Below are 13,606 nucleotides of genomic sequence, written 5' to 3'. Positions count from 1 at the left end.
TTTGTGTTTTTTTTCTTTGCATCCCAAACAATTTTCCTGGCAGTTGTGGACGAAATTTTTGTTGGTCTAACTGACTGTGGTTTTGTTTTTACGAAGCTCCTGATTTTCCATTTGTTAATCACAGTTTGAACGCTGCTGACTGCCATTATGAATTCCTTGGATATCTTTTTGTATTCTTTTCTGTTTTATACAGTTCAACTACCTTTGCCTGTAGATCCGTTGACAATTCTTTTTTTTCCCTATGACTCACAATCCAGAAATGTCAGTGGCTGGATGAAAGATGCAAGAGTCTGTCTGGATCCCAGAAACTCACTGTCATGATTCCAGTGCAGGTTTTTGAGCTGCACACCGGGGGTTAATGTCTGGAGCTCTGTGCAGGTTTTGACCTGCACACTTGGGGTTAATGATTGTGGCCTCTTTCTGGTTCTGGGAGAGCTTCATAAACCTCTGGGTAGCTTCAATCCCTGCCAGTTATACTTTTGCCTTTGGCCTAGTGTGCTGACCCCCATGTGCCTGTATATTGCTATAGCTTGTTTATATGGTTCTGACCCGATTCTGTTTCCCGTTGTGAGTTTGCCTGTTGATTTTGTACTGCGTTATTATCTGTGTATGACTCATTGCCTGTGATCTGACTACTCTCTACTCGCCCCTCTTGTACCCTGCAGCTATCTCTGTGTATGACTCATTGGCTACGTCCTGACTATTCTCCCTGTCTATGCCCCTTCGTAACTTTGTCTCGCAGTTACTCTGCTAGGAATTGTCTTGCAGCTCCTAGCTCTGTGGAGTTTAGGCCACGCCTCTAGCAGTCACGTGCTTCAGGTCCTGCGGGTCTGAAGTACACATCTATTCGGTTGCTGCCCGCTCCACAGGTATCTTTGAGCACGCTTTCGCTTTACTCAGTGCACGCGCACTGGCTCAGTGAGCAAGTTCAGTGCGGTGTCTCTGACATTATAACTGGCCTACAGTTTTTTTTTCTCTCCTCACTTCTGCAGCATGGACCCAATGTGTGCTTTATCTGAGCAGGTGAAAAGCTTGACTCAGTCACTGCAGAAGCTTAGTTTGGAACACCAAGCTCTGGCCCAGTCCCAACAGCGGGTTGAGGACTCAGTTCAGGGGGTACTTTCCGCTGGCTTCCAGCAGGTGGGGAATAGAGATGTCATTTTAGTCCCACCTGAATCCCCGGTTAAATTACCAGATATGTTTTCTGGTAACAAGGATGATTTCAGGGCATTTAAGGAGGGCTGTAAGCTATTTTTTTCTCTGAGACCCCGCTCCTCTGGGGATGAGAAACAGAGGGTGGGGGTGGTGATGTCCCTGCTTAGGGGGTCCCCACAAGCCTGGGCATACTCGCTTTCCTCTTCTGCCCCTGAGAGAATGTCTGTGGATGCATTTTTTGAAGCCTTAGGGCTTATTTATCATGAGCCTGATAGAGTGCGGTTGGCTGAGGACAAAGTAATGAGTGTCTGTCAGGGGGAGCACTCGGCCGAATGGTTCTGTACTGAATTCAGACGTTGGGCAGCGGAGATTTCCTGGAGTGACGCCGCCCTGTGGGGGCTGTTCCACAGAGGCCTGTGTGAAAGTCTGAAAGATGCTTTGGCACCTCATCCTCCGCCTGACTCCCTGGAGGATGCCATGGTCCAAGCGGTTCGCATGGATCGCAGGCTGCAGGCTAGAGGCATTATGCAACGGGAAACGCCCTTATTCTTCAGTGGAGATGAGACCCAGACTCTTCCTATGGCTATGGAAGTGAACGCTGTCACCTGTGAGGGAAAGGAAAGAAGACGCCGCCGGGAAAAGCAGTTGTGCTTCTATTGTGGGAAATCTGGACATTGGAAGAAGGACTGCCCCTCCTGTCCGTCATCCTCCAAGATGGCGGGAAACGACTAGGTCTGGGTAGTAATCGAGGAGGCTACCCAGACCTTCAGGTACAATTTTCCTCATGTGCAAAAATGGTGCTGCAGATGGAACTGGAACTTGGTTATGATCCTGTTCAGACTACTGCTTTTATTGACTGCGGTTCGGCTGTGAACCTGATTGATACCAAGGTTATGACTCTTTATAAGATAGGGACAGTCAGGCTTCACGATCCTGTTAAACTTGTGGCAATTGACTCATCTCCTCTTACCCAAGACGGTATCTGTTGCAGGTCTGAACTTTTTTCTCTAAAAGTGGGTTCCACTCATGTGGAGAAACTAAGTTGTCTGGTGGTAGATAACTTGCCTGCAGGACTGGTACTGGGGATGCCTTGGCTTCAACGCCATAATCCTACCATTGATTGGGTTACAGGGGAAATCACTCAATGGGGATGCAATAGTAAATGTGGTAACCGGGGACATCTTGTTAACGCTGTTAAATCAGTGTTTGTGTCGTCTGTCGATCTGGAAGGTATTCCGGAGTACCTGAAAGATTTCGAAGACGTTTTTTCCGAAAGTGAGGCTGAGGCGCTGCCACCACATAGACCCTATGATTGTGCCATTGATTTAGTACCCGGAGCCAAGTTACCTAAGGCTCGATTGTTCAATTTGTCTGGGCCTGAGCGCCAAGCCATGAAGGAGTACATAGCTGAGAGTCTCCACAAAGGGCATATCAGGCCTTCTGTGTCACCTGTGGCAGCAGGGTTCTTCTTTGTGAAGAAAAAAGATGGTGGTTTGCGGCCGTGCCTCGACTTTCGGGAACTGAACAAGATAACGGTTAGGAACTCTTACCCGCTTCCCCTCATCCCAGACTTATGTAACCAGTTAGCTGGGGCCCAATGGTTCTCCAAGTTGGATCTACGGGGGGCCTACAATCTGATAAGGGTTTGGGAAGGGGACGAGTGGAAAACGGCATTCCTCACAACAGAAGGACTCTTCGAGAACCTGGTAATGCCATTTGGGTTAACTAATGCACCCGCTATTTTCCAAAATTTCATCAATGTTGTGTTTTCTGATCTGATAGGCCGTTTTGTTATTATTTATTTGGATGATATTTTGGTGTATTCCCCGGACAGTCAATCTCACTTGCAACATCTAAAGACAGTTCTCCAGAGACTCAGGGAGAACCAATTGTTCGCCAAATTGGAAAAATGTTCATTTTTTGCACAGGAGCTGTCTTTTTTGGGGTTGATTGTGTCCTGTGAGGGGTTTCGTATGGATCCTAAGAAGGTGCTGGCGATCGCTGACTGGGTTCAGCCTCGAGATCTCAAGGGGCTCCAGCGCTTCTTAGGATTTGCGAACTATTACCGGAGATTCATTAAAGGTTTCTCACAAGTGGTTAAACCACTCACGGATCTTACCCAGAAGGGAGCTGATGTAAAAAATTGGTCTGTACTCGCTAAGGAATCCTTCTCAGCTATTAAGAAATGTTTTATGTCTGCCCCGGTGTTGGTGCAACCTGACCCGTCCAAACCATTCATTGTGGAGGTGGATGCTTCTGAAGTGGGGGTGGGGGCTGTGCTGTCCCAGGGTCCGGCCACCCTTACCAATCTCAAACCCTGTGCCTTCTTCTCCAAGAAGTTCTCTTCAGCTGAGAAAAACTATGATGTAGGCAATAGAGAACTTCTTGCGGTCAAGCTGGCATTTGAGGAATGGAGGCACTTTTTGGAAGGGGCGGCTCACCCTATCACGGTTGTCACAGATCACAAAAATTTGGCATACCTTGAATCTGCTAAGAGGCTTACTCCTAGACAGGCTCGTTGGTCACTTTTTTTTTCAGGATTTCAGTTCTCAATTACTTTTCAACCGGGATCCAAAAATGTTAAAGAGGATGCCCTGTCCAGAAGTTTTGATCCAGTGTCTCCCCCTGAGCCGCCGTCCTCCATTCTTCCCCCAGGGGTGGTAGTGGCGGGGGTCTCAACTGAGTTGGAACAAGAAATCCTAAGGGCTCAGGCCCTAGCTCCGGCAACCAGGCCAAGCGATAAACTGTTTGTTCCAGATTCATTGCGGTCTAGACTTCTGCAGGAGTTTCATGATTCTAGGCTGAGTGCTCATCCAGGTATCACGGCCACTAGAGAGGCAGTAACCAGGGGTTTTTGGTGGCCTTCATTAAGGTCCGATGTCAAGGAATTTGTTTCTGCTTGTGGCATGTGTGCCCGTTCCAAAAGCTCGCATAACCGACCGGCTGGGGAACTCATACCTCTACCGGTTCCTGATAGGCCATGGACTCATCTTTCCATGGATTTTATTACCGGTCTTCCACCTTCCAGGGGCAATACCGTGATCTGGGTGGTGGTGGACAGGTTTTCTAAACAGGCCCATTTCATTCCCTTGGCAGCATTACCTTCAGCAGAAACATTGTCAAGGTTGTTTGTGCAGCATGTGGTCCGATTGCATGGGGTACCCCTGAATGTTGTGTCTGACAGAGGTGTGCAGTTTGTGGCCAAATTTTGGAGGGCGTTCTGTATGAAATTGGGCATCTCACTCTCCTTCTCGTCGGCATATCACCCAGAAAGCAATGGTCAGACCGAACGCACCAATCAATCCCTGGAACAAATTCTCAGGTGTCTGACCTCCGCCAGACAGGAGGATTGGTGTGATGCGTTACCGTTGGCTGAATTCGCTTTTAATAACCGGGTGAGTCAGTCCACCAACATGTCCCCATTCCTGATTAACTACGGCTTTAATCCGCATTTTGGGGAGTTTTCTCGGGTGGATTCCGGTTGTCCAGGAGCAGAGGGGTCCGTTCAGCGGTTAAAAAACCTCTGGGCTGAAGTCCGGCGTAATATCTCTCGGGCCCAGGGGAGATACAAATATTTTGCGGACAAAAAGAGAGCCTCGGGAGACATGTTTCAGGTGGGAGAGAAGGTTTGGCTCTCCACGCGTAACATCAACTTAAAGGTACCATCAGTTAAGTTGGGACCAAAGTTCATTGGTCCGTACGAGATTATGGAGATAGTCAACCCTGTGGCATGTAGGTTGCATCTCCCCGCCTCCTTAAAAATATCTAATGTGTTCCATAAGTCTCTGTTAAAACCAGCAGGATCTGTCAAAGAGAACTCTGAGATTGTTGTTCCTCCAGTGCTGGTGGAGGGTCAATTGGAGTATGAGGTCGGACATATTGTGGACTCTCGGCTGGTGCGCCGCTCTTTGCAGTACCTGGTCCACTGGAAGGGATATGGACCAGAAGAGCGCTCATGGGTCCCTGCTCGTTCGGTACATGCAGATCGCCTGGTTCAGGCGTTCCATGCCAAGTACCCGGGGAAGCCTGGGGGTCCAGAGGCCCCCCGTTGAGAGGGGGGTACTGTCATGATTCCAGTGCAGGTTTTTGAGCTGCACACCGGGGGTTAATGTCTGGAGCTCTGTGCAGGTTTTGACCTGCACACTTGGGGTTAATGATTGTGGCCTCTTTCTGGTTCTGGGAGAGCTTCATAAACCTCTGGGTAGCTTCAATCCCTGCCAGTTATACTTTTGCCTTTGGCCTAGTGTGCTGACCCCCGTGTGCCTGTATATTGCTATAGCTTGTTTATATGGTTCTGACCCGATTCTGTTTCCCGTTGTGAGTTTGCCTGTTGATTTTGTACTGCGTTATTATCTGTGTATGACTCATTGCCTGTGATCTGACTACTCTCTGCTCGCCCCTCTTGTACCCTGCAGCTATCTCTGTGTATGACTCATTGGCTACGTCCTGACTATTCTCCCTGTCTATGCCCCTTGGTAACTTTGTCTCGCAGTTACTCTGCTAGGAATTTTCTTGCAGCTCCTAGCTCTCTGGAGTTTAGGCCACGCCTCTAGCAGTCACGTGCTTCAGGTCCTGCGGGTCTGAAGTAGACATCTATTCGGTTGCTGCCCGCTCCACAGGTATCTTTGAGCACGCTTTCGCTTTACTCAGGGCACGCGCACTGGCTCAGTGAGCAAGTTCAGTGCGGTGTCTCTGACACTCACTCAGCTTTTATGCACGCAAACAGCTAACAGGTGAGGATGTTACCTTTAGTAGCCATTCAAACCTATTTGAGTCAACTTCTGTGCATGTTATCGGGCCAAAATCACCAGGGTATGTAAACTTTTGATCAAGGTCATTTGGATGTTTTGGGTTGTCTTTATGATTTAAAAAGAGGAAACACAGTAGTTTGTCAATAAATGGCTTCACCCAACCACTAACCATGAGTGGAGAAAAAGTTTTTTTGTTATCATTCATATTCTCTGGAAAAAAATCGCCATGAGAGCAAAAATTCTGCCGTGGTATGTAAACTTTTGAGCATAACTGTAGAGAGAACAATAGGTGATAGTACATCAAGTTACCCTGACCTATTGAAAATCCAGCCCAAAATAGAGACAATTATGTTGTCAAACGCATGTGCTTGCCAAGAAAAGGAGGTAATAATATCCAGTACAGGTAAACGGCATGAGTGTACGGCAGAATGGGGTGCCACTTAAAATCCAATGATCAAAACAGTGTATTATTCTATACCCTTAAAGTGCCATTGCATGAAAAGATTCCATTAGTTTAATAAGACCAAAATATCTAATAATAGAATATCTTTTTTTTCCAAAAACTATTTGTAGACAGGGTTATACAATAATAACAAAGATGAAAACTAGATTGTATGTTATCAGGGCTCTCTCTTATACTATTTATACTACCTCACAATCATTAAATATTAAGAGGATAAATCGCCACATACTACATGCCTGACCTATGTAGGTAAGCTATTATAGTAAAGACTGAAATACAGTATATGGGTGTGTTAGGACTTATTCCTGTCTATGCTATGCAACTTACCAACCGAAATGTGTATGACATTGGATTTGTACCATTTATTCTCAAAACTAGATACTTTTATAAAGTAGTCTTAGGTCTGATATTGATAAGTAAGCCCTTAGTGTGGTCTTCAAATCTGTCCCCTGTTGTATATAAAAAAAAGCTCTGTTACTCTTAGCCCATATATTTATACAGTGGGGAAAAAAAGTATTTAGTCAGTCAGCAATAGTGCAAGTTCCACCACTTAAAAAGATGAGAGGCGTCTGTAATTTACATCATAGGTAGACCTCAACTATGGGAGACAAACTGAGAAAAAAAAATCCAGAAAATCACATTGTCTGTTTTTTTTTCATTTTATTTGCATATTATGGTGGAAAATAAGTATTTGGTCAGAAACAAAATTTCATCTCATTACTTTGTGATATATCCTTTGTTGGCAATGACAGAGGTCAAACGTTTTCTGTAAGTCTTCACAAGGTTGCCACACACTGTTGTTGGTATGTTGGCCCATTCCTCCATGCAGATCTCCTCTAGAGCAGTGATGTTTTTGGCTTTTCGCTTGGCAACACGGACTTTCAACTCCCTCCAAAGGTTTTCTATAGGGTTGAGATCTGGAGACTGGCTAGGCCACTCCAGGACCTTGAAATGCTTCTTACGAAGCCACTCCTTCGTTGCCCTGGCGGTGTGCTTTGGATCATTGTCATGTTGAAAGACCCAGCCACGTTTCATCTTCAATGCCCTTGCTGATGGAAGGAGGTTTGCACTCAAAATCTCACGATACATGGCCCCATTCATTCTTTCATGTACCCGGATCAGTCGTCCTGGCCCCTTTGCAGAGAAACAGCCCCAAAGCATGATGTTTCCACCACCATGCTTTACAGTAGGTATGGTGTTTGATGGATGCAACTCAGTATTCTTTTTCCTACAAACACGACAAGTTGTGTTTCTACCAAACAGTTCCAGTTTGGTTTCATCAGACCATAGGACATTCTCCCAAAACTCCTCTGGATCATCCAAATGCTCTCTAGCAAACTTCAGATGGGCCCGGACATGTACAGGCTTAAGCAGTGGGACACGTCTGGCACTGCAGGATCTGAGTCCATGGTGGCGTAGTGTGTTACTTATGGTAGGCCTTGTTACATTGGTCCCAGCTCTCTGCAGTTCATTCACTAGGTGCCCCCGCGTGGTTCTGGGATTTTTGCTCACCGTTCTTGTGATCATTCTGACCCCACGGGGTGGGATTTTGCGTGGAGCACCAGATCGAGGGAGATTATCAGTGGTCTTGTATGTCTTCCATTTTCTAATTATTGCTCCCACAGTTGATTTCTTCACTCCAAGCTGGTTGGCTATTGCAGATTCAGTCTTCCCAGCCTGGTGCAGGGCTACAATTTTGTTTCTGGTGTCCTTTGACAGCTCTTTGGTCTTCACCATAGTGGAGTTTGGAGTCAGACTGTTTGAGGGTGTGCACAGGTGTCTTTTTATACTGATAACAAGTTTAAACAGGTGCCATTACTACAGGTAATGAGTGGAGGAAAGAGGAGACTCTTAAAGAAGAAGTTACAGGTCTGTGAGAGCCAGAAATCTTGATTGCTTGTTTCTGACCAAATACTTATTTTCCACCATAATATGCAAATAAAATGAAAAAAAAACAGACAATGTGATTTTCTGGATTTTTTTTTCTCAGTTTGTCTCCCATAGTTGAGGTCTACCTATGATGTAAATTACAGACGCCTCTCATCTTTTTAAGTGGTGGAACTTGCACTATTGCTGACTGACTAAATACTTTTTTTCCCCACTGTATATGATTCAATATTTTGGCATTTACATTTATTGCACTTCATATCCTGTGTCACTGTTCTCCCTCCCACTAGAAAGATTCAATAGCAGGAATTCTGCATCCCTTCCTTTACTTCCTCAGGAAAAAAATCAAGAAGGATCTTGATCCCAATGAAAGGGCACACACACTGGGATGGCTACAGCAGGGAAAAGACCAGTCACCCTGTGACTACGACGGAATTATTCTATGGCAGCGCCTGGCTTATATTTCAGCCTTTCTAGGATCCCATTCTCCTGGTTTCACACTTTTTCCATGTAGCAGTATATTAAACATGTCCTATCATAGCAGAAAGCTGATACTGATGCTAATGCTCTGGACCTGGAAACAAAGAGTGAAGTCTCAGGAGCTGGATCCTGCTGGTAGAAATGTCTGTAAATCTGATAGGTAAGCACTCACATCGGCTATTAAATGTAATTGTCTACTTGCTTGAACTCAGCATGTGCTTATCTGTGTAATATTGCAATCTCCAGACACTTTCCGATTATCAGACTGTAATTCCAGGAAAATGATGGGGAACATCTCAAGGTTTTGACAACTGCAAAAGTCTGTTACAATGTAGAAATGATGGTCCTGTACAGAATAATGGTTGTATCTGCTATCATGCCATGGTTTATTACGATCTTACATAATATATGAATCCAGGTTTAAGAGGAAAACATTAGGTCAGGTGCATACTATTCTGCCATACTAAATACATATACCTATATATTGGTTGATTTTTTGTATTTTTACAATAGTAAAAGTGACTGAGAAAGGCAACATTTGAAAACTTTATTACCGTAGTTGGTTAGAAAAGAGGGATTTTTAATCCTCTATTTTACTGTTCGTAAACATAGCTAATCTGCTCCTCCTCTCTGCCAGTGATTAGAGATGAGCGAATTTGTTCGGATTTGGTTCCGAATATGATCGGAATCGAATTTTGTTTTTTCAATATTCGTCAAAAATAGCCGAAAGTCATTAGAGTCAATGGGAGTAGAAATTACCGAATTTTTTTCGGAACGTACATAAGACAAACATTCGGCACAAATAGTATTCGAATATGGCTCGAATATGTCAAAATCAGTTACAGGGACGAAATCCAAACAAATTTGCTCAACTCTACCGGTGATATCTCTCCAAATCCTGGCCGTCCTCACCACATCCCCACAGTCACTTCTACCTCTCATCCACGATATATCACACATTTCCGCAACTTTTCTAATCTCATACCCATTCGCCCAGCCCCAGCTTCCACAGTCCCTCTAAAAGGAGCTCTATGGAATGCTCACTCTGTCTGCAACAAACAAATACATCCGTGATCTTTTCATTACTAACAAACTTTCCTTCTTTGGCATCACTGAAACCTGGCTCACAACCTCTAACAAAGCCTCTCCGGCTGCACTTTCTTATGTGAGATGCCATCTTTCTCACACCCTCTGCCCCAGCAGCAAGCATGGTGTAGAAGTTGATTTTATCCTGTCAGATAACTGCTCCTTTACCCCAATTCCACTACCACCCATTACTCTCCCTTCTTTAGAGGTGCACTCTGTGCACATCTACTCCCTCTCCAACCTACAACTGGCTGTCATTTATTGCCCCAGGGCCAGCCATTCCCTTTTTGACCAGTTCAGCACCTGGCTACTTCATTTACTTTCTGCTGACATCACCACTATCATCATGATTGACTTCAACATCTCCATTGAAATTCCCCACTCAGCTGTCTCAAAGCTTCTACCTCTCACTTCCTCCTTTGGCCTTGATCATTGGTCTTCTGCAGCCCACTCACAAAGACGGCCACACATTGGACCTCATCTTCACCCACCTCTTTTCCCTATCTAACCTCACTAACTCACTTCTTGCTCTGTCTGACCACAACCTACCCGCATCCTCTTCCCTCTCATCTCCAGGTGCACAATCTCAACTCCACAAACTTGCATACCCTTGCAGAAATTTCAAACACTTTAATTTACACTCACTTTCTGAGTCCCTTCTCCTTCTTGCAGACATAAGTTCCTTACACAACGCATATGCTGCTGCTGCTATATATAACACCACAACAGCTGAAGCATCTCTATCCTGATGACACACAGATCTACCTCTCTGGACCAGATATCACGTCCTTGGTCAAACTCCTCAAACATACCAAAGCTCGCACAATCAACAGGCAACCCTGTCACACCAGCCTGACTAAAGACCTGAGGCAGGCTTCCAGGGTTGCTGAGCGGAGGTGGAAAAGATCCCACTCCAACGAGCACTTCACGACATTCAAACAGTCCCTCACCACTTTTAAGTCTACACACTGCAGCAAAACAAATCTACTTCTTATTTCTCCTATCATCCCTGTCTCACAACCCTGAAAAGCTATTCAACACTTTAAAATTTTTCTTTCATCCCCCAGCACCTCTTCAATCTCCTCTCATCTCAGCTGAAGACTTTGTCTCATTCTTCAAGCTGAAGATCGATAACATCAGAGAAACCTTTGGCATAAAGCCCCCAAAGCCTCTTCTTAAAACTATTAAGCCCTCCTCCCCCAAAACCAGCTTCTCCACCATTACAGAAGATGAAATTTAATCTCTACTCTCAAGATCACATCTCACCACCTGTGCGCTTGACCCGATCCAGTCCCACCTCATCCTAAACCTCACCACAGTCTTCATCACAGCCTTAACCCATCTCTTCAACCTGTGCCTTAAAACTGGTGTTTTGCCCTCATGTTTTAAACATGCCTCGCTCACACTCATCCTCAAAAAGGCCTCCCTTAACCCATCCCCTGGTGTCTAGCTATTACCACATATCACTTTTCTATGCCTCAAAACTACTTTAACAACACGTCCATCTTGAACTGTCTTCCCACCTCTCCTGATCCCTCTTTGACCGCTTACAATCTGGCTTCCAACTGCAGCATTCCACTGAAACTGCCCTGTCTAAAGTCACCAATGACCTACTAACTGTCAAATCCAAGTGACACTAGTCTGTCCTCCTCCTCCTGGGCCTGTTCTCTGCTTTTGACACAGTGGACCATTCCCACTTACTACAGATTTTCTCATCTCTTGGCATCACAGACCTGGCCCTATCTTGGATCTCTTTGTACCTAACAGACCGGACATTCAGCAGACCGGACATTCAGCATCTGCCATTCACACATCATCTCCTCATCTCACCCCCATCTGTTGGTGTCCCGCAATTTTCAGTTCTAGGACTCCTGCTCTTCTCAATCTACACCTTCGGCCTGGTACAGCTCAAAGAGTTCCACAGCGTTCAGTATCATCTCTATGCTGATGACACACAGATCTACCTCTCTGGACCTGATATCATCTTATTACTAACCAAAATCCCACAATATCTGTCCGCTATTTCATCCTTCTCTGTTATATTTCTAAAACTTAAAATTAACAAAACAGAATTCAGCTTTCCCCATCTCAATCAACTCCCCCAACAGACCTATCCATTAAAGTCAATAGCTGCTCACTCTCCCCAATACCGCAAGCTCACTGCCTCGGAGTAACCCTGGACTCTAATCTCTCCTTCAAACCACATATCCAAGCCCTTCACTCCACTTCCTGTCAACCCTTCACTCCACTTCCTGTCAACTCCAACTCAAAAATATTTTGCGTATCCGTACATTCCTTAATCAAGAATCTGCAAAAACCCTAGTGCATGCCCTCATCATCTACCACCTCGACTACTCCTTCTGCTCTGTAACCTCCCTTCTAACTCTCTCGCACCCCTCCAATCTATCCTAAGCTCTGCTGCCCGACTAATCCACCTTTTTTGCCCCTCTATTTCCTGGCCTCTCCTTTCTGTCAACCCTTCATTGGCTCCCCATTGTTCAGAGACTCCAGTTCAAAACTCTAACCATGGCATACAAAGCCATCCACAATCTGTCTCCTTCATACATCTGTGACCTAGTCTTCTCGTACTTACCTATGTGCCACCTCTGATCCTCATAAGATGTCTTTCCCTACTCCCCTCTTATCTCCTCTTCCCACAACCGCATACTAGATTTCTCCCGTAAATCCCTCCTACTCTGGAATACCCCAAGATATCAGACTCTAGCCTAACGTGGAAACCTTCAAAATGAACCTGAAGACCTACCTCTTCCGACAAGCCTACAATCTGAAATAACCCTCACTCCACTATAACGCTGCATGGACAGCTCTATTCTCACCTACTGTATCCTCATCCATGCCTTATAGGCTGTGAGCCGCACCCGCTCGGTATTGCACTTTCAACTGTATTTGCATCCTGGCATTACATTGAAAGCAATGATGGAAGAGGAGCCATCCACTCCCTCCCTCATCATTCTGCCTCTGCGTCTGACATCTTGATGTCACTATTTCATGCCAGCAATGAAGCGCTTCAGAGGGCTCGTTGACGGCACAGGAGCAGCGGGGGAACTATGTGGGACTCATTATTCTGTATGTAGGACTATGTTGAGCTCTTTATTCTGTATGGAGGACTATGTGCACTATTAAACTGTATGGAGGACTATGTGGGGCCCATTATACTGTGTGGAGGACTATATAGGACCATTATTTTGTGTAAAGGACTATGTGGGACCCATTAAACTGCATGGAGGACTATGTGAGACCATTATTCTGTATTGAGGCGAATGTGGGACCCATAATACTATGGGAGGGAGCCCAATTAGAACTTCTGCTATGGAGCCCCTTGATTTATATGTACGCTCCCTACTTACAAGGAAATACCCAATACTCCGGTTATGTGTCTTAAGATCTATTAATTAAACTGTACTTTGCTCATGGGAGAACCCTTTGAAGCTTGTTTCCATAAGTAAAAGTTCATTGTTATATTTGATGATAAGGAAAAACTCTCTCACTTGTAGACTTTTTTTTTCATAAATATCATGATTGGCCCATAACTTTGTCCAAGTTTTTAATTTTGACCCTCTGTGTATTTGAGTTTGACATCCCTGCTCGATGTTGACAGCACTTTGGAACATTTGCAATTTAGGAGGTGCTCTTTAGTGGATATATAGCAAAACCCAGCAAAATAACAGAGCTGGGTTAAATTATGGCATATATACACTTCCGTTCAAAAGTTTAGGGTCACTTAGAAATTTCCTTATTTTTGAAAGAAAAGCACAGTTTTTTC

At 45.0% G+C, this 13,606-nt stretch overlaps 1 protein-coding gene across 1 annotated transcript in view; it reads left to right on the top strand.

Moving 5' to 3' along the window:
- Positions 1–8,619: 8,619 nt before the first annotated feature.
- Positions 8,620–13,606, top strand: part of SCARF1 (scavenger receptor class F member 1) — a 104,588-nt gene continuing 99,601 nt past the window's right edge. The window contains exon 1 of the mRNA XM_073565662.1: positions 8,620–8,896. Coding sequence (XP_073421763.1) covers positions 8,784–8,896 — 113 coding nt within the window. The 5' untranslated portion in view covers positions 8,620–8,783. The remainder of the gene's footprint in view (positions 8,897–13,606) is intronic.

This window comes from Dendrobates tinctorius, unplaced genomic scaffold, assembly GCF_039654945.1.
Source record: "Dendrobates tinctorius isolate UK_male_01 unplaced genomic scaffold, ASM3965494v1 ptg000016l, whole genome shotgun sequence".
NCBI classification, from domain to species: Eukaryota; Metazoa; Chordata; class Amphibia; order Anura; family Dendrobatidae; genus Dendrobates; species Dendrobates tinctorius.
This window is presented reverse-complemented; position numbering and strand designations above follow the sequence as displayed.